Source organism: Cetorhinus maximus, chromosome 6 (assembly GCF_964194155.1).
Source record: "Cetorhinus maximus chromosome 6, sCetMax3.hap1.1, whole genome shotgun sequence".
Lineage (NCBI taxonomy): Eukaryota > Metazoa > Chordata > Chondrichthyes > Lamniformes > Cetorhinidae > Cetorhinus > Cetorhinus maximus.
Genome location: NC_135884.1, coordinates 26,334,506 through 26,354,947, shown reverse-complemented (window position 1 = coordinate 26,354,947; position 20,442 = coordinate 26,334,506). Strand labels below are relative to the sequence as shown.

The following is a 20,442-nucleotide window of genomic DNA, read 5'->3' as shown; positions in this document are numbered from 1 at the left end:
CTTCAACACCTCTTTGTCCTTTTGTCTGTGACATCTTTTGGTTATCTCCACCTATCACTGGCTTCTTGTTCCAACAACACTCCCCCCCTTAAACCAGCTTATATTTCACCCCTTTCCTATTTTTACTTAGTTCTGTTGAAGGGTCATGAGGACTCGAAATGTCAACTGTGCTCCTCTCCGCCGATGCTGCCAGACCTGCTGAGTTTTTCCAGGTGTTTCTGTTTTTGTTTTGGATTTCCAGCATCCACAGTTCTTTGCTTTTACCAGGAAGTTCTCAGGCTGGGTCTCTAAGAGACGCTGATAAACTAACGCCTTCGAGTCAGAGAAAGAAAACACACACACACACACACACACTTTCTCATTTTTAACGCTTTGGATCGTGATTTCTATCGTGACGCTTTGATTTTGTTTTATGATGTTTGGTGGGCGAAGAAGAGGTGATGAAAGCGAGAATAAGATATTAGTCCGGCAGCGAGTGGGTTAATAGATCCATCCCTTTGGGGCGCATGCGTTCGCTTTCCTCTCTGACTGCGGCTTTGAGGGGTGGAGTGACGTTGATCAAATGGTAGGAAAAGGCGGGTAGTTTTTGTGTGGAGGACAGAGGCAGCGCCGGCTTGAAGTTGCTTTTTGCAAATATATTAAAAGGGTGAAAGTGAGAGCTGGGGGCGCCTGGAACGCTACTGTTTGAAGCACTGAGGCGAAGGGCCGAACCGTGCAGTGTCTTTCAGGAGGAGCTGGGAGAATTACCGGGCTTTGTCCTTGAGTTTTTTTTTAAAAAAATCACCATATGCGTCCCATGCTTTCCAGTTCCTTAGTGAAACTTGTCTGGCAGAGGCAGTGCGCCGACTCTCAGAATAACCCTAGCGGTTCGATACACGCGGGTTATTTTGTATCCTTTAACTGCAACAATGTCTGCCCGTCTTCTGAATTCTCCATAAGCAGAGGCACTCTTGCACTGTTCTGGGCCCTCGCTGTGTGAAATTATTAATGACCCGTTCGACACAAAGCCCCATTTCTTTTCTTCAGTCTTGTTTCAACCTTTATTTCGGACTTGGACTCAATTTTGCAGTCAATCTTTTTTTTTAAATTAATTGCATGTTATACCTCGAGCTGTGACGAAGCAGACTATGGCTCTCCACTTACACAACTGGATTTTGATTCTGGCGAGCTGCACGAATTTTTATTCTGAAGCCTCAAAACTGAACATCCCCAAAGTTTTACTCCCCTATGCTAGAAGCACAACTGTCAACTTTACACTAGAAGCGGCGGAAGGATGTTATAAATGGTAAGAGTGACCAAACAATAATCTAATTTTTTTAGTGTATTCACGATTTATTATCCCCCCCCCCCCCCCATTTTTTGATATCCCGTAATGTGTAAATACAATAGCTGCTGACTGAATCCCGTTTTCCAGCGCAGTCACTTCCATTGAGTGCACGTGTAGTGTGGGTGCTTTGCTTGAAGGTTATACGCCATTTCTTAGTACAGACCGACTGCACGCTATTAATGTTAAAGGATCCGCCGAGTCTCATTTTACTAAACTGTAATGTGTAAGCGTTCTGTCTAAGGTGTTTGAGAGCGGTGTAAATTCTCATGCTATGACCTTCACGTATAGATACTTGGCGCCTAAGTTTCGACCAGTTTGAGTGACAACGTCTACAGGCTAATCTCCAAAACCGTTGTTTTTCCTTAGGACAGAGGAAGCTAAGGGTTGACCTAATTGAAGTGTACAAAACAATAAAGGGCCTAGATAGGGCAGACAGGAAATACATATTTCCCCTAGCTGAGGGGTCAATTACCAAGGGGGCATACATTTAAGGTGATTGGTGGAAGGAATGAGGAAAAACGTTTGCACCCAGAGGATGGTGGACATCTGGAATTCACTGCCAAAGTTGGTGGTTGAGGCTAAAACGCTCAACTCATTTGAAAGGTAGCTGGGTCTACATCTGAGGTGCTGTGACCTGCAAAGCTACGGACCAGCTGCTGAAAAGTGGAAATAAAGTGAGCGGCTGGTTTCTTTTTTCTCTCTTTGGCTGGTGCAGACACGATGGGCTGAATGGCCTCTTTCTGCACTGCAACTTTCTAAGGTCCTATACTCCACTCCTGCTGGAGAAACACGTTCTGACTGGAGCTGAGTTGAAAATCCCAAAACGGGGATTGATAGACCTTTGTTACGCAAAGGTATTAAGGATGGTGGGTGGATGGACTTCTGGTCAGCCATGATCTCATCTAACTGTCAGAACAAGCATGAGTGGCTGAGGCCCACTGCTGTGTTTCTAAGAAGGGGAGAAACATAGAGGGTGTTCTTAAAGTTACTAGCCAATGATCTACTTTACATCATAAGTGTAAATAAAATACATGTGGGGAAAAAATGTATATTTAAAGGCTCATATTCTTATGGTGACTGGCATCAATTTGATGCATTTTTGCCCAGCCATGGTGCTGCAGTTACTGTAGGTGCAGCACAAATCCACTCGCACATCAGTGCAAAGTTGAGTGATACTTCCTGGAAGAGACAGGAAGCTTAGGCCTAAATATCAGATTTTACACTCCAGTTTAGTGTCTGTGCACAGCCTAAATAGCTTCTATTGACACTGGGGTAAAACTGCAGCGTATGTACACTAAGAATATGGAAATTAACTTTGGCATTGAGGGGGGAGGGAAACAATCAGAACTGGACTCCTGGGTCTTAAGTGGAAAACACAACACAATGGCAATGGTTGAAAATGCTAGAAAACACATCTGAAGATAGCCACAATGGCATAAGAAATAGGAGCAAGAGTAGGCCTATTGGCCCTCGAACTTTCTCCCTTGTTCAATGCGATCATGGCTGATCGGCTTGAACTCCACTGGCTTGCATTATACCCATATCTCTTAATTGCCATAGTACCCAAAAAAATCTATCAAAAATACTTGATGGCTGAATACTTGCAGCTCTCTGAAGTAGAAAATTCCAAAGATATACAGCCTTTGAGTAAAAAGGGTTCTTTTCAATTCGGCCATAAACAACCACTACAGAATTCTGAGATTGTAACCCCTTAGTTGTGAGACTGTGACCCCTGGTTCTAGTTTCCCACTCATGGAGAACATGTGCCCAGCATCTACTCTATGCAAAGCCTTTAAGAATTTTATGTATTTTGTATCTAAGAAGGAAGACCAAGAGGTTTTATTTGTTTTATTGTAAGTAATAGTATTGCAAAGCAGCTTCTTTTAAACTCAGCTGCCTGGCAAGTTGAGTATTTCCAGCATATTCTGTTTTTATTTCTTTCAAAGTATGTTAGGTTGTAGGGGGCCAACATAAATTTGGAAGCTTGTCCTTTTTTTTAAAAAAAAAACTCTTCTGGATTTCTCAGACCCTCTGCCTCAAATGATATATTTCATCTCTGGACTTATCTGGACTGAACACAGAACTGGAAGACGTATGTTCAGAATTTACCAATTCATGAGATTAGATAAGGGTCGGGGGGGCGGGGAGAGGAAACTATTAATACCTTGAGTTCACTTTTTTTAAAAAGGATAAATTATATTCAAAAACCCAAGAAGATTCTATGGGCTAAGCTTTTCTGGAAATTGTCACTTCCTGAAAGCATTCTATCGGATTTGTGAAGCAATATTTATTGATTTCTGAGGTGAGGCTTCATTTACTTGGATAGCTTGGCGTAGCTGGGGCTGTTATCCTTGGAGAAGAGAAAGTTGAGAAGTCAATCTCAAGGTCAGTCCCTCCTTTGTCCACACATAATGCTGGCCACCTATCACTGGCCACCTATCCAGCTCCATCTGCCCCCCCCCCTTTAAACAGTATAAATTTCATCACATTTCCACTTCTCTTCAGCTCTGAAGAAGGGCCATATGGACTCGAAACGTTAACTCTGTTTCTCTCTCCACAGATGCTGCTGGACCTGCTGAGTTTTTCCAGTATTTTCTGTTTTTGTTTCAGATTTCCAACATCTGCAGTATTTTATTTTTACGTAAGGTTGAGAGGAGGTTTGTGAGGTACTCAAAATCATGAGAGGTCTGGACAGAACAGATAGAGAGAAACTGTTCCCATCGGCAAAAGTGTCAAGAACCAGAAGCCATTGATTTAAGGTGATCGAGAAAGAATAAGAGGCAACATGAGGGAAAACTTTTTTTTGCAGCGAGTGGTAATAATCTGGAATTTACTACTTGAGAGTGTGGTGGTCGTGGTGATGGTAGGACATTCAAAAGGAAATTGGATAATTATCTGAAGAGAAAAAGTTTCCCTGCAGCCGTACAAAAGAATGGAGTGGAATTAGTGGAGTTGCTCTTGCAGCGAATGGAGGGGTGAATGGCCTCCTGTGCTGTACCCATTGTATGATCCTGATACTCTATTTTCCATGTCCTTTCCGCATTTGTGAGGCCTATTTGGGAAATGTCTCCAGTTCTTTGGTTGCCCTTTTTTTGCTTTACTTTGAAATGAACTAAGAGTTACAGGATCTTCACAAGATGAAAAATAATCAAATTTGAAATGTTACAGATTCTGATAATTATCACATTGAAACTGAAAATGTGTACACAGATCATCAGGCCTGTACTCCGCACTTTCACATTTATACATGACGCAAATATTCTACAACTGTAAATTATTGTCTTTAACACAATTAAATTGTATCTCTTCTAGGGTTATTTAAATTAAGTCTCTGTATGCTTAGATCAGTAATGGATGTCAGTGTGGATGCGAACTAATTGCGTGCTCACAATTCATGGGGGAGGACATTTTCAGAAGAATTGTTTGTAGAAAAATGATCTACGGTTGCTTACTGACAATTTAATGAGATTTCTATTGTAAATGGCAATGCCTGAAGCCCATTGCTGATTTACAAAGAATACTTAATACAGCACTTTTCAGTTCTATTGCATTTACTACCATTCTGGTTTGTATTTTGTACCAAAATGTTAACATAGTTCACACATAAGATAAAAAGCTCACTTTGTCATTCAAAGCCACACTGAAGAGTGTGAGCTCCTTCCAAGGTTACACCTGAGATTTAAGAGAATGAAGATGGAGCCAGTACCAGTGATGAGAGACATTGAATGATTTAGTAGCAAGAAGGCTGTCAAAGGCAGAGGAAAGGAACAGTTCAGGAGATCAATAATAGCTGAAATGTTGTGACAGGGGAAAGAGGGAATTGGGAGTTTCTGGATTATAGCAAGAGCCGGACTTTTTTTTTAAAGCATTGGCAGTGGGGTTAGCGAAGTTGAAGTAGGAAACATGAAGGAATATGGTGGTTAAAGATGATGAGGTGGACAGAGAGAGCTTGTATGTGGATTCAGAAGACAAGGACATGGTTCTTCATGATTATGTTGCCTCTGACTTCATGAAAGAGGGGGTGTTGCAAACATGGTTGAAGAGGAGTGAGACATATTGGATTGGTGTAACCATAACAATAGAGGAACTATCAAGGGTTTTACCATCTTTGAAAGTAAATAAGTTACCAGGCCCAGGTGCAATGTATCCCAGACTTAAAGCAAAGGAGAAAATGAAGAAGGCTCTGACTCACTTTCCAATCCTCTGGCGACAAGCATGGTGCTGGAGGATTAGAGGACTGTTAACCTTGTACCATTGTTTAATAAGGGAGCAAGGGATAGACTGAGTAATTAAAGGCCAGTCAGCCTAACCTTGGTAGTGGACAAATGATTGAAAAAAAATCTGTTGAACAGCATAAATTGATCATGTAGATCGCAGCATATAAGTTGACCTTTTGAAGCTTCGCAAAAACCTTCCAAAAACAGGGGTCATCTTATATACCGAGTATAAAATGTGAACTGTTGGTGTAGGTGGTTGCCATTTTGAAATGTGAAAAAAATTTTTGTTCTTGTCGCTATGTGTGGACTGCCCTGTGTGGGCGTGTTTTAAACTCCTGTGCATCTTATTGGCAGCGAGGCCTGTATTGCCTGCTTGGTCCCATGCGCCGACTTATAAAGTGAGTATAACCATAGACATATATTTGAGCTGAAAATTTCAGGCCAACCCCTAAAGCGAGTTTAGCCCTAAACAATATTTATTAACTGAAAAATATGGGTTTGACGTGTCGGCCTAAACATGCGTTTTGGCATTCAAAAACAGGGATCGTGTTATGTGCCAAGTCGACTTATAACACCACAATCTTTGCTTGTAAATTCAGTCTTGGTGAAGCTGAATGTAAATGGGCAAGATTATGAAATCTCATAACTTAATAGTTATGTAATGAATTGATGCTGTTTTTATGCACTGCTGCTGTAAGCTTATGCCTAATGTCAGTTTAATAATTGTATCAAAGAAAAGTCTAATCATGATTTTTTTTTTTGTAGGTGGTCAACAAGACCAGAGGTTGCAAGTATTGAACCCATAAACCCAAATGATCGGCAATGTTCGCAAAGAGCAGTTGTTGTGGCACATGCATCCCAACCAGCACGCCTCACCAGTATTATATTTGCTGAAGAAATAGGTATGGTATTTCTGCAAAATGCTAGTATTTTGAAAGCTATAATTTAAACAATTGTATATTAGATAAAGTTATCTATTTGTTTTTAATCACTCGATTTATGTCAGTGAATACACTTGGGCTATGTTCCGCAATAGAAACTGAGACAGTTTGAAAACCCTTATTTGTAGCTCAAAATATAAGCATAGCTAATATTACAAAATAAATTTTTTTTGTGGTTTTAAATGTTATCATTTTTATTTTCCCATTGCAATTCCTTGCTTAGCAGGCATATGGGTAAGTGGCTGCCTTTTAAGCTACTCAGGATTTCTGTGCAACAAGAAAGAAGCAGTTGTCTTGGAGCTGCCTGGGGTATTGTCTCATCTGTGCGCTTCAGTCTCTCGATGCTTTCCTTTGAAAGCACAGTTGACATTTTAAAATTTGTTAGACCTATTACTGGCACGTGTCAATGCAGCTTCATTCTGACAATGTTAGTTTTTATTTATATTCTTCACATGTTTAGCATGTGAATTACTTGAGTTTAAGTTGCCACCTGTTAATAACTTGTAACTTGAATATTTTTGATTCATTACAATCCATAAATTTCCATCTTCCTACATGTGAAGAACATTGCTGTGATTGCTCCAGGGCCAGTTGAGCTGCTTCCTCAGTTCTTTATCTTTCTTTGTTATATGCATGTCCTCATTCAACACTAAGTTCTTTTCTGTCTCCACCAGTTGAGAAGCTGGGGTAACATGCAATCAGATCTTGACTTCAAGGGTGAGAAATGATTGAATCACGATAAGCACTCAAGAAAAGGAGCTAAATTTCTGATCTATTGGGACTTGGACAAAATTTGCTGGAAAGAAATGTTAGCTGTTTCATGTACTAGCTGTCTAAGTTTTAAAATAGATTCAATGTTTTAAAAATGCTTGTTTCCAATTTGAAGACCTTGCATGGACAAAAAGACTTTCTTTTTGGTGATTTTTAGTGCTTGTGAAGAATTGAACATAATTTTTTTTTGATTTACATGTCCTTAATTCCTTGTTTGTCTTATTTTCCAATTTTTTTCTTCTTCAATAGCAATTGGGCGCGTATTGAGGTGTGATGCAATAGTTGATATCATCAGCGAGATTGAAATTGTGTCCACAACTCGTGAACTTTATTTAGAAGATTCGCCACTAAAATTGAGAATTCGAGCTTTGGATGCAGAAGGTACATAATTAATTACTTACTAACTGGCACTGAAATTTTGCATGAATATAAAACCTAGGTTCTTTGGCTATTTTAAATCTTGTGGGGGTACTTGTTATTCAGCCGTATTAGTAGTAGCTGAAGAGACCAAACTGTTAAATGTTTCATGTTGATTTTCACTGTGGTGAGTTTTCAAACAGGAGGCAAATTGCACCTTTTTGTAAGGGTAGAAAAACGACCAGTGCAATGGTAAGGGAAAATGCCACTTTAAAAATTAGTCTATTTGCGCTGCACTAAGATGTGATGGTACAATCATTGTAGTGGGTATAAAGTAATAGTCTCTGCAAGAACTAGATTTCGATTACTTGGAAAATATTTTTGTGTATCATATCTGTATATGTTTGCACACTTAAGCATAAATTGCTCCACACATATAAATGGCCGGATAGCTTTACAGCTGTATGATGGAGTGAAGCATTGGTTCAAGTCCCTAATTCTTCATGTAGTGAATTTCCTACTTTGTTTCACCGTGTTCAGTTTTTTTCTTCAATCCATTAAACTCACTGCTTGAGACAACTTTAACTCGAGGGCAATTAGGGATGGGCAACATATGCTGGCCTTGCAGCGATGCTTCACTTTAAGCACTCAAAATACTCAAGTCTGAAATACTGCACCTGCTCCTTGCAGCTAACTAATGCCAGGAGCAAGGAAACCAGAAGGCCGAAAAAAAGATGGCTTTAAGAGATTGAACCACAATGGCATCCCATTTGGAGATGCAAGGCCTCACATTAACCCAGTACCATTTTAGCTACCTAGTAGACAGAAACATAAGCTGGAGGATTTGAGCAAAGGTAATCAGAATGATTATCCCCTGGCCTGGGGGCCGGATGTGGCCCGTTGCACTTTTTCGTCCTGCCTGCAGGGAGATTTCAAGATCCGGTCGTCTTTCTTTCGCAACCCCCCCCCCCCGACCCACCCACTCACTCCTTAATCCACGTGCTGCACTCTGAGCCAGCCGGTGCCATGTTCTGATGTACCTCGGCCGCAGTCACCAGAGGCCCAGGCTGTGGGGAGAGAGGGAGGCCCAAGATCAAGGAGCATGAGCACAGGGACAGGAAGCTGCCAACTGCCAAGTGGGTGATGAAGTGCGAGTAACCCAGACAGCCACAGTGGGTGGCCGACTTGAGCCTTAATAGGAAAGATCTGAGAACAGATCTCCAGACCAACCATGATGAGGCTGGTCAGAATGATGTGTGTTGTAGGGGAAGTGGAGAAAAAGGAGGACAGGAAAATTACTTTTATACCATGGAACAGAAACAAGCACTTTAGCATTCTTTATCTACTTCAAATAACTTATCTACTTTTCAATAGGACAGTCAGTGTATTAAATGCTCAGATCTCAACTTGGAGAACTTCATTTCCCAGATGGATCTGACAACAGAGATAGTCCTTTCCAGGATAGAGGAACTTGTAGGGACAGTGTAGAAATTATAAGTTGCACACTATAAACTTCTTAGTGAGTAACCTGGGATGGGGAGGGGAGGAAAGGAAGCAGGACACTCGCTCACTCAGCAGCTCAGCTGAACCCCATTCTGCTTCCCCTCCCAGCTCCATTGGTGTCCCAGGATGGGCTCAGCCCCTGCTGACTGAGGAAGAGACACAGGCTGCAGGCCCAGGTGCAGCCTCGGACTAGGGGTTGGCCAGGGCCTTGAGTTGTTGAGTCACTGCCCTGGGCTGGTTTGGGGGTGAGACAGAGTGAAAATGGAGAGAGAGAGATTGGGAAAGGAAAGCAAAGCAAGCAAAAAGTTGAGTTGAATTTCAGGAGTGCTGTGATTGAGACGCAGAAGCTGTGCTACTCATTAAGGAAAAGCAAACTTAGCCATAGCATTAAAGTAGTGGGTGAGTTGAATGTTTCTGTAACAAAAATAAAAATAGCTGGAAAAACTCAGCAGGTCTGACAGCATCTGCGGAGAGGAATACAGTTAACATTTCGAGTCCGTATGACTCTTCAACAGAACTAAGGGAAAATAGAGGTGAAATATAAGCTGTTTGAGGTTGTTGGGACAGGTAGAGCTGGATAGAGGGCCAGTGATAGGTGGAGGCAATGAAGAGATTGCCAAAGATGTCATAGACAAAAGGACAAAGGGGTGTTGACGGTGGTGATATTAGCTAAGAAATGTGCTGATGGTGATATTAAGGGTAGAAAGCAGGACGAGCAAGTGACAGATAGCCCTAGTGGGGTTGGGGTTGGGGGAAGGGATCGAAATAGGCTAAAAGGTGGAGATAAAACAATGGATGGAAATACATTTAAAAATAATGGAAATAGGTGGGAAAAGAAAAATATATGAAAAAATAAATTATTGGAAAAAGGGAGATCGGAAAGGGGGTGGGGATGGAGGAGAGAGTTCATGATCTAAAGTTGTTGAACTCAATATTCAGTCCGGAAGGCTGTAAAATACCTCGTCAGAAGATGAGGTGCTGTTCCTCCGGTTTGCGTTGAGCTTCACTGGAACATTGCAGCAGGCCAAGGATGGACATGTGGGCATGAGAGCAGGGTGGTGTGTTGAAAAGGCAAGCGATGGAGACCTGGGTCATGCTTGCGGACAGACCGAAGGTGTTCCACGAGGCGGTCACCTAGTCTGCGTTTGGTCTCTCCAATGTAGAGGAAACCGCATTGGGAGCAGCGAATGCAGTAGACTAAATTGAGGGAAGTGCAAGTGAAGTGCTGCTTCACTTGAAAGGAGTGTTTGGGCCCTTGGACAGTGAGGAGAAGGGAAGTAAAGGGGCAGAGATCATTCCCTCCGGGAACTTCAGATCATGAACACTCCCCCATTCCCACCCTCTTTCCGATCCCTCCTTTCCCAATTTATTTTTTAATATATTTTTCCACCTATTTACATTATTTTTAAATGTATTTCCATCCATTATTTCACCTCCACCTTTTAGCCTATTTTGACCCCCCCCCCCCCCCCCCCCCCCCCCCCACCACCACCACCACCACCACCACCACCACCACCACCACCACCACCACCACCACCACCACCACCACCACCACCACTAGGGCTATCTGTCACTTGCTCGTCCTGCTTTCTACCCTTGATGTCACCACTAGCACGCTTCTTAGCTAATATCACCGCCATCAACGCCCCTTTGTCTGTTTGTCTATGACATCTTTGGTAATCTCTTCTTTGCCTCCACCTATCACTGGCCGTCTATCCAGCTCTACCTGTCCCACTCCCCACTCAACCAGCTTTTATTTCACCTTTTCTATTTTTCATTAGTTCTGATGAAGAGTTATACGGACTCGAAATGTTAACTGTATTCCTCTCCGCAGATGCTGTCAGACCTGCTGAGTTTTTCCAGCTATTTTTATTTTTGTTTCAGATTTCCAGCATCCGCAGTAATTTACTTTTACCTGAATGTTTCTGTATCCTCTCTTTTTAAAAAAAAACAAAAATTTTTTTTAATGTGTGTCTGGCCCACGACTGATTTTCTGTGTGAGTATCCCTTGATAAGAAAGAGGTTCCCTACCCTTGGATTAGGCAGCTCCATCTTGACATAAAGTGGGAATGGCCACTGCCTTCACACCGAATAAATGTGACAGTTATAGGAAGAGTACTCATTCACACAATTTTCAACATTTCACAAGCAAATATTCCATGGCACAGCTCACAATGAGGCAAATCTTTTTATGGCAGGCCTTGATCATTTTCATGTTATGTGCTCTTTGTGCTGCTTCTGCCTCTTTTTTTTCTAGTGTTCTGTGCCTTAATTTTTGGTTCCCTATCTCTGATCTTGTGTTCCCAATGCTCTATTTCACTATCTTTTCCCGTGCTAGTGTTCACTTCTGCCAGCCCGATCTCTCCTCTTCTCATCTGCCAAAATTCAATTAATAGTGCATGGTGCTATTTATGTTTACTCTGAAGTTTGCTGTAATTTTGGTGATGGTGATTATCCTGAGTTTCTCAAATCACAACTTAACCAAGGTCATTTTCCCAGTCGTTGATTTAGCTGAGTCATCCATGTTCCTTAATTTTTCTATCATGGGCATATTAATATTTTAGCAAGGCCGTGTTTAATGTGAAACTCAATTATACATTTAAGTTTTTAAGAAGTTACACTTCAATTCATTTAAACCCTTCCTCAACTATAGCTGGTGAGTGTGTTGTCAGTTCAGCTCTTTATTTGGCACCAGATGCCTGATATGCCGCTATACTCATGAGAAAACAAGAAAAAATTTGGAGCAAGTTAGCAACTTTGAGATTTGCAGACTTTATGCATACGTCGCCAATCTCAACTGCGGGAAATTCTGAACCTGTAGTTAGACAAAATAATCCATCATGATTGACTTTCGATCTAATCGCTTCAATTTGTAAATAGGATAACACTCTCAAGACCAACAAAACTGACATTAAACAATATGCTATTAAGTTTACCATATTCTTTTGTATAAATGAGAATAGGGTATATGGATGAACCAGGAAATGTTGTTCAGTATCCCCTCCATATACAGAGAGGCACGTGCAAAGAGGGGTGTGCACAGATGCACACAATTGGTGCAGCCTGTGTGTTTAGCAAGTTGAATTTCAGGAACTGAGTTTTACATTTTTAACCGCAAGAGCTGTTGCGTTTGGTCCATTTAGTTAAGTGCTTGATTTGCACAGCAAAGGGAGCTATCAAAGGAAAACTCTTGAGAAAGAAGACAGCAAGAACTTGTATTTATATAACACCTTTTCACAATGTAAGGATATCCCAAAGTGCTTTGCAGCAAAGTAACTACTTTTGAAATGCTATTGTAAGATGGAGGAAACAAAACCCAATTTACATACAGCAAAGTCTCTCAAAAGGGCTCTGTGCCAACCAGATCATCTGGTTTTTCTTTGTTAGTTGAGGTCCACAATACTGAGGACCTCATTTCTTATCCTGATCATATTTTACTGCATTGAACATTTGTAAAATTTTAATTACAGCTCGTCAGTTATGATTTACAATCTATATCAATGACTTGGATGAAGGGACCGGATGTATGGTTGCTAAGTTTGCTGATCACACAAAAATAGCTAGGAAAGTAAGCCCTGAAAAGGACATAAGGAGTCTGCAAAGAGACAAATAGGTTAAGTGAGTGGGCAAAAATTTGGCAGATGGAGTATAATGTGGAACATTATGAACTTATCCATTTTGGCAGGAAGAATAGAAAAGTAGCATGTTATTTAAATGGAGCGAGATTGCAGAACTCTGTGGTACAGAGGAATCTGGGTGTCCTGGCACATGAATCAGGAAAAGTTAGTATTCAGGTACAGCAAGTGATTAGTAAGGCAAATGGAATGTTGTAAGTTAGGGATGTTTTGCTACCATCGTAGAGGGCATTGGTGAGACCACATCCAAAGTACTGTGTACAATTTTGGTCTCCTTATTTAAGAAATACATTTAAAGTATTTTGGAGAGGGTTCACTCAATTGATACCTGGATGGGAGTGTTACCTTACAAAGAAAGGTTGGAAAAGCTGGGCGTGTATCCACTGGAATTTAGAAGATTGAGCAGTTATCTTATAGAAACATCCAAGACCCTGAGGGGACTTGACAGGGTGGATGCTGAAAGGATGTTTCCCCTTGTGGGAGTGACTAGCACCAGAGAATCCCATTTAAAAATAAGAGATATCCCATTTAAAATGGAGATGAGGATTTTTTCCCCCCCGAGGGCCTTTAGCTTATGAGTCTCTTCTCCAGAGGTAGGGTCATTGAATATTTTTAAGGCTGAATTGAGGGAGTCAAAGGTTACTGGGATAGGCAGGAATGTGGAGTTGTTACAGTTCCAAGTCCGGATGCTGTGTGGCTTGGAGGGGAACTTGCAGGTGGTGGTGTTCCCATGCATCTGCTGCCCTTGTCCTTTGAGGTGGTAGAGGTCACGGGTTTGCAAAGGTGTTGTCGAAGAATCCTTGATGAGTTGCTGCAGTGCCTCTTGTAGGTGGTAGACACTGCTGCCATTGTGTCAGTAGTGGAGGGAGTGAATGTTTAAGTGGTGGATGGGGTGCCAAGCAAGCAGGCTGCTTTTTCCTGAATGCTGTCAAGCTTCCTGAGTTTTGTTGGAGCTGTACTCACCCAGGTAAGTGGAGAGTATTCCATTCATACTCGTGACTTTGTGCCTTGTAGATGGTGGATAGGCTTTGGGGAATCACGGGGTGAGTTGCTCACTGCAGAATTCCCAGCCTCTGACCTGCTCTTGTTGCCACTGGCTGGTCCAGTTCCATTTCTGGTCAATGGTAACCCACAGGAGGTTGATAGAGGGGGATTCAGTGATAGTCATGCCATTGAATGTCAAGGGGAGATGGTCATTGCCTGACACCTGTGGCAAGTAACATTCATATCACACTCATCAGCTCAGGTCTGAATATTGACCAGGTCTTGCTGCATGTGGACATGGGCTGTTCAGCCTCTGAGGAATCGTGAATGATGTTGAACTTGGTGCAATCATTTCCAAACATCCCCATTTCTGACCTTATGTTGGAGGGAGGGTCATTGATGAAGTAATTGAAGATGGTTGGACCTAGGTTTCTCACTATCCTGAGGAACTCCTACAGCGATGTCCTGGGACTGAGATGATTGACCACCAGCAACCATCTTCCTTTGTGCTGGGTAAGACTGCCACCAGTAGAATGTTTCCCTCCTGATTCACATTGACTCCAGTTTTACGAGGGCTCTTTGATGTCACACTTGGTCAAATGCTGCCTTGATGTCAAGGGCAGACATTCTCAATCTCCCCTCTTGATTTCAGCTCATTTCTTCTTGTTTGGACTAAGGCTGTAATGAGGTCAGGAGCTGAGTGGCCCTGGCAGAACCCAAACTGAGTGTCAGTGAGCAGATTATTGTTGAGTGAGTACCATTTGATAGCGCTGTCGACAACCCCTTCCATCACTTTGCTGATGATGGAGAGTAGACTGATGGGATGGTAATTGGCTAGGTTTGACTTGTCCTGCTTTTTGTGGACAGGACATAGCTGGACAATTTTCCACATTGCCGGGTAGATGCCCATGTTATATCTATACTACTGATTTACCGGCATTCTAGCAATGGCATATTTAACTTACAAATGCTGGAAAATATGAAGGAATTTATTGAAAGTGAGCTGCAGACTGGATATCTGAATTTATAATCTAAATTGCTGATCTTAGTTGCTGGAGAATCTGGTTCACTGTATCTGATTGTCATTCTGTAGATTCGTATTTGAATGGCACTAATGTAAACGTAAGCATTTCCCAGACACTGAGCGAACTGATTTATTATTGATCCCTAAAAAGATTTGAGCTTTAATGGGTTTGCTCGGGTGAAGTAAACCAGAGGCCCGTCTATTCCTTATACAGTTGATCTATTTGGAGATTGAAAGCTTTTTTTAAAAAAAATCTGCTATTTGTTACTTCTTAGAAAATGCATGGCTTTTTAACAGCTTTACTGTGCTTGGAAATTTGACCAAAATGATGCAGATTTTACAAATCAGACAACAGTTTACTACAAAGACAGCCTTCCCCTTTTGACCATTGCTCTTTTTGCAGCCTTGTAATGTAATACTCATTTAATTTTGATTCCCTGACATGGGAGGTACTCGATGAGCTATTTCCTGATGCTGCTTTGGGTTTTCTTCCTGCTCCTTCTCTTTGCTAATTTGGATTAATTATAGTAGTTACCCTCCTGTGGCCTTGGTTGAGATAAGCTAACTCAGAACAGACCAGTAATGGAATCTATTTGGCTCCATGACACTCTGGAGAGCGAATGCACCTATTGAGCCATAAGAATACTTAGTTTACAAGGCAATCTCAGATAGGCAGGTCTCTTCGAGAGATCAGGAATTGTGCCCAAGACAAGGCAGCAGAGCTGGATTCCTGACAGAAGAAACAGCGAGGAGGAATCGGGAGCAGCAGTAAGTTGTAAATCCTGGAACAAAGGTTGCCTTCGTAAATTGGGAGGAAAGAGGAAGATGTACAGAGTGCCTCTGAGAAGTGGTTAGGATGGACAGGGAAACAAAGTGTTCCTCCTGGTGGAAGTGAAAACAACTGAAGCTGTGCAAGAGAAGGGAAGAGGCAGACTGAGAGTGTAATCTTTCCATTATGGCGAATTTTCCTGTAGGTTGTAGATCTTAAAGAGTTTGTAACAAATTGAAACAAGACAGATTTATTTCTTAGTTTCAGTGCTCTGTTTTTATTTTTTCTTATTTATTCATGGGATGCGGGCATCACATCTCTATTTGCCCTTGAGAAGGCGGTGGTGAGCTGCCTCCTTGAACCGCTGTAGTCCATGTGGTGTAGGTATACCCACTGTGCTGTTAGGGAGGGAGTTCCAGGATTTTGACCCAGCAGCAGTGAAGGAACGGTGATATATTTCCAAACCAGGATGGAGGGGAGCTTCCAGGTGATGATGTTCCCATCTGTCTGTTGCCCTTGTCTTTCTAGATGGTAGCAGTTGTGGGTTTGGAAGATGCTGTCAAAGAGGCTTGAATTCCTGCAGTGCATGTTGTAGATTGTACGCACTGCTGCCACCTTGTGTCGGTGGTGGAGGGAGTGAATGTTTGTGGACGAGGTGCCAATGAAGCAGGCTGCTTTGTCCTGGATGGTGTCAAGTTTCTTGAGTGTTGTTGGAGCTACACTTCTCCAGGCAAGTGGAGAGTATTCCGTCACACTTCTGACCTGTGCCTTGTAGATGGTGGACAGGCCTTGGGGAGTCAGGAGATGAGTTACTTGCCATAGGATTCCTAGCCTCTGTCCTGCTCTTGTAGCCACAGTATTTGTATGGCTAGTCCAGTTCAGTTTCTGGTCAATGGCAAGCCCCAGGATGTTGTTAGTGGGGAATTCAGTGATGGTAATGCCATTGAATGTCAAGGGGTGATGGTTAGATTCTCTCTTGTTGGAGATGGTCATTGCCTGGCACTTATGTGGTGTGAATGTTGTTGCTACTTGTCAGCCCAAATCTGGATATTGTCCAGGTCTTGCTACATTTAGACATGGACTGCTTCAGTATCTGAGGAGTTGTGAATGGTGCTGAACATTATGCAATCATCAGCAAACATCCCCACTCTGACCTTATGATGGAAGGAATGTCATTGAGGAAGCAGCTGAAGATGGTTGGGCATGGAACACTGCTCTGAGGAAATCCTGCAGTGATGTCCCAGAGCTGGGATGATTGACCTCCAACAACCACAACCATCTTCCTTTGTGCTAAGTATGACTCCAACCTGTGGAGAGTTTCCCCCGACTCCCATTACTTCCAGTTTTGCTAGGGCTCCTAGATGCCACTCTTAGTCAAATGCTGTATTGATGTCAAGGGCAGTCACACTCCCCTCTGTTTGCAAAACAATGCATTAACACTTAAAATCCTGCTATGTAATATTGGTAACAACCATTTCAGTCCATTGTTAATGATATTGTGCTGTGCACTTTCAATCTGTGTGTAATTTGAGAACTCGGGATCCCAGTTTCATGAATACACTTTGGCTAGTGGACCCCTCTCTGGTCATAAAAGCAAAATATTCCAGATGCTGGAGATTTGAAATAAACACACAGTGCTGGAAAGACTCAGCAGGTCTGACAGCATCTGTAGAGAGAGAAACAGAGTTAATGTTTTGAGTCCAATATGACTCAAGTCTTATTGGACTCGAAACGTTAATTCTGTTTCTCTTTAGTTATGCTTAATTTGTATTTCTGGATTGTATAATCATTGCAGTCATCATAATTGCAATTTGCATTTGTATGTGCTCCATTTCATCAAGGCACAGGTTCAAGAGAGTGAAGCGCTTGTTATATCAGTACGTTGGTAACTGGTTTCTATGAAAGTCCTTCAAATTAAGATGTACATTTTCAAAGGGAAGCAGTTGAAGCTGTGGTATAGTCATGGACTATCTAAGAGCATTGTACGGTTTGAAAATCAGCTCAACTCATTGAATATTCGGCTTTTGAAAGACAGAAATATCACTTATTTGATGGGCACAATGTTCTATATTGCAAACTCAATTTATAGAAATGCTAGCATGAATTTTGAATTTTGTCCTGCTCTTCCATGAACACTGCTTCTCATGTCACGAGACAAGATGTTGCAGTAGTATTTTGACAAGATACATCATTTGAAAAAAATAGACTCATTTTACACTGGCTTTCATTTGCCTTTCAAGCATCTGTAAACAGCTTGCTTTTTGAGTGTCATGAAACGGACACCGGTCACCATCACCTGTCAACTTTTTACAGCTAGTGTTGCAAATTAATTTGTGCTAAAAACATTAAGATACTTATGCTCCCTCTCTCTCTTTCACAGGCAACACATTCAGCACATTGGCAGGATTAGTGTTTGAATGGAATATAGTCAAAGATACAGAAGCTGCTGGATATTCGGATTCTCACAATGCATTGCGGTAGGAAGACTGGATTTATCAGACGTTATTGCTTAAAAATCCTTTTGCTCCTTCATCAGTGGCATCATTACAGAAGAGCAAAAAGAACAAGCCTATATTTTTACTTTTCTATTGCTAGTGGAGGAAAATATAAAGCCTTCCTTTAAAGCAGCTGATCCACCTATAATTGCTTCACATTTTACACGAATTATATCTTGGAGAGGAAGTTACATGGACGTAAAGTATTTTTTAACCAGCTCTGATAAGGTTGCACAAAGTTTACTCTATGTTCAAGAAAAATGATGCAATCTTTATACTTGTACTTGCAGTGATCAACCTAGAGCATCTAAAAGGGTAGCTCGCGTCTGAGGCTTTTCGCCCTGTCTTTCATGAAAGTGTTGCCTGCCACATTTAGTTCTTTTTCTCCTGCCAGCAATGTCCGTCATAAAGCAGTTGGCATTTATAACTAAGAAATATTTTGAGCAAGATTGTCCTGTATAGTTTGTTTCAGTTTCTTGATCCAAAATGTTGTTTCGTTCCAGCAGATTTTATGTATCTGAGGGCCTTGACATAAAGGCTGTAAATTTATGTGATGTAGAACTGTGCTCATCACTATCAGATTGTCACACCTGGTGTTTTCCATTTGATTGGACAAGCCTTGCCTCATACAAATTCATTCAGTGAGCTCAAGGAAGGGTGAAATGACTAAGATTGCAACTCCTTGCTGAGATTATCCAGGCTGAAATGAGGGAGATGGGTTTGCTTTTTAGGAAGCTAGTGCATAGGAACCAGTCAGAACACAGCCTCTGAGCTATTTATCCTTGGCGGATTACAAAAGAAACAATAAGAAGTGTTCATATTCCTAACACCCATGAGTGTTTTCCACATATGCTCTTATAAAATTGCAAACAGAATAATTCTACCCTTCAGGCACCACTATTACTTACTCAACCTCTATCAGCATACATGAGTGGCTCATGCCGTTTAGAGGACAATTGGTGCACCAGGCATTTTCATAGCCAATGCTGCACTTCCATCTGATGTTGTAGTTATCATCAGGACAGGTACTAGATAGATGTTAAATGGCAGCCTCCACTTCCATGCAGGATGAGTGCTTGGCACACTGTCATTAATTACTGCTGTCTGAGTCCCTTCTTTCTACTATTCCCATATAAAGCATAGTCCCCCTTTAATAAGGAGTCTAGTCCTAGGGCAATAACCACTGCTCCAATTTCAAATGGGTAAGCATGTAGATTGTATGCAAAGCAGGCTTTTCCTGTTTTGCATAATTTTTTAAAAAGAAGGAAGTGATTTTTGATCCACACTCTTGAAAATTGTGAATGCGATAGTTGTGAGCAGAAAGTTCTTAGAATCAATGAAATTTCAATATGAAGAAGAGCAAAATGCCTTGGAGCAGTCAGGCTGTTGTCATAATTTTGGATTAAAAACAGAAAATGCTGGAAAACTCAGCAAGTCTGACAGCATCTATGGAGAAACAGAGTTAACGTTTCTAGTTAACTCTAAGTTTTTTCCTCTCACTAATGAACCCACCCTCAAGTTTGTCCTGCTGCACAAATTTTTAAAAATGCACTTTTTAAAAATGCACTTCGTAAAACAATGCTTGATTCTGCTTGTGCTAAACGTGTATGACAGTTACTATTGTGAGTGAGGTCTAACTATTAAGTAGAGCTTAGGTTTATACAAATTAAGATTTATTCCTATTTGAATATGTTTTTAAGAAGTGTTTACTTATTCTGTTCAGTATAACTTATAAGAATGGTATAAGAGTGCACAGTATTACATACTGCTTTATTACTTGCAGCTGAGTGATCAGTAATTTCCTTTATGAATATTTGTGGATTTGCTTAGCACTATACATAGATTTAATATTTGCGTTAAATAAATGTTGTACAGTATGCCATAGTGATGTTTTTATGTAATACCGTAAACAAGATTTACAAATGTTTTAGTTCCTGAAATTGTTTAGTTATCTTTTTAACATTTGATGATGTAAGTCCTCATATACATTTTTTCCTCACTTTTCCCTAATGCACGAAAAGCTATGAAGCATCAAACCATTAATGGAATAACAGATTTGGGAGTCTGGAACTGAGCATTCAGTTTATTATCTTGTATCATAAATAGTACAGAGGTGATAGGAGGCAGCCATGATGGGCTAAATATAACTCATGTGAAAATTTCTGGATTATTTGTCTGCCTTTATTTCTCTACAATAAAGAACTAATGTTTTGAGTAAATAACATGAACTTTTGTTGCAGGATACTTAAGTTTTCTGAATCTACCTACACTCCACCTACTTACATATCTGAAATGGAGAAACATGGCAAACAAGGGGATACAGTCTTGGTGTCAGGAATGAAAACTGGAAATTCAAAGTTGAAAGGAAAAATACAAGAAGCAATTTACAAGGTAATTTAATACTGATGAATTTCTAAAT

General features: G+C 41.2%; 1 protein-coding gene across 2 annotated transcripts in view; it reads left to right on the top strand.

The window, feature by feature from the left end:
• Window positions 1-445: 445 nt before the first annotated feature.
• The window catches only part of nup210 (nucleoporin 210), a 103,215-nt gene continuing 83,218 nt past the window's right edge, over window positions 446-20,442 (top strand). The window contains exons 1-5 of one of the 2 annotated variants that reach the window (XM_078543460.1): window positions 446-1,285; window positions 6,310-6,446; window positions 7,506-7,637; window positions 17,909-18,005; window positions 20,264-20,414. In XM_078543460.1, coding sequence (XP_078399586.1) covers window positions 1,128-1,285; window positions 6,310-6,446; window positions 7,506-7,637; window positions 17,909-18,005; window positions 20,264-20,414 — 675 coding nt within the window. In that variant the 5' untranslated portion in view covers window positions 446-1,127. The remainder of the gene's footprint in view (window positions 1,286-6,309; window positions 6,447-7,505; window positions 7,638-17,908; window positions 18,006-20,263; window positions 20,415-20,442) is intronic. The other variant, XM_078543461.1, reaches the window with a different exon arrangement.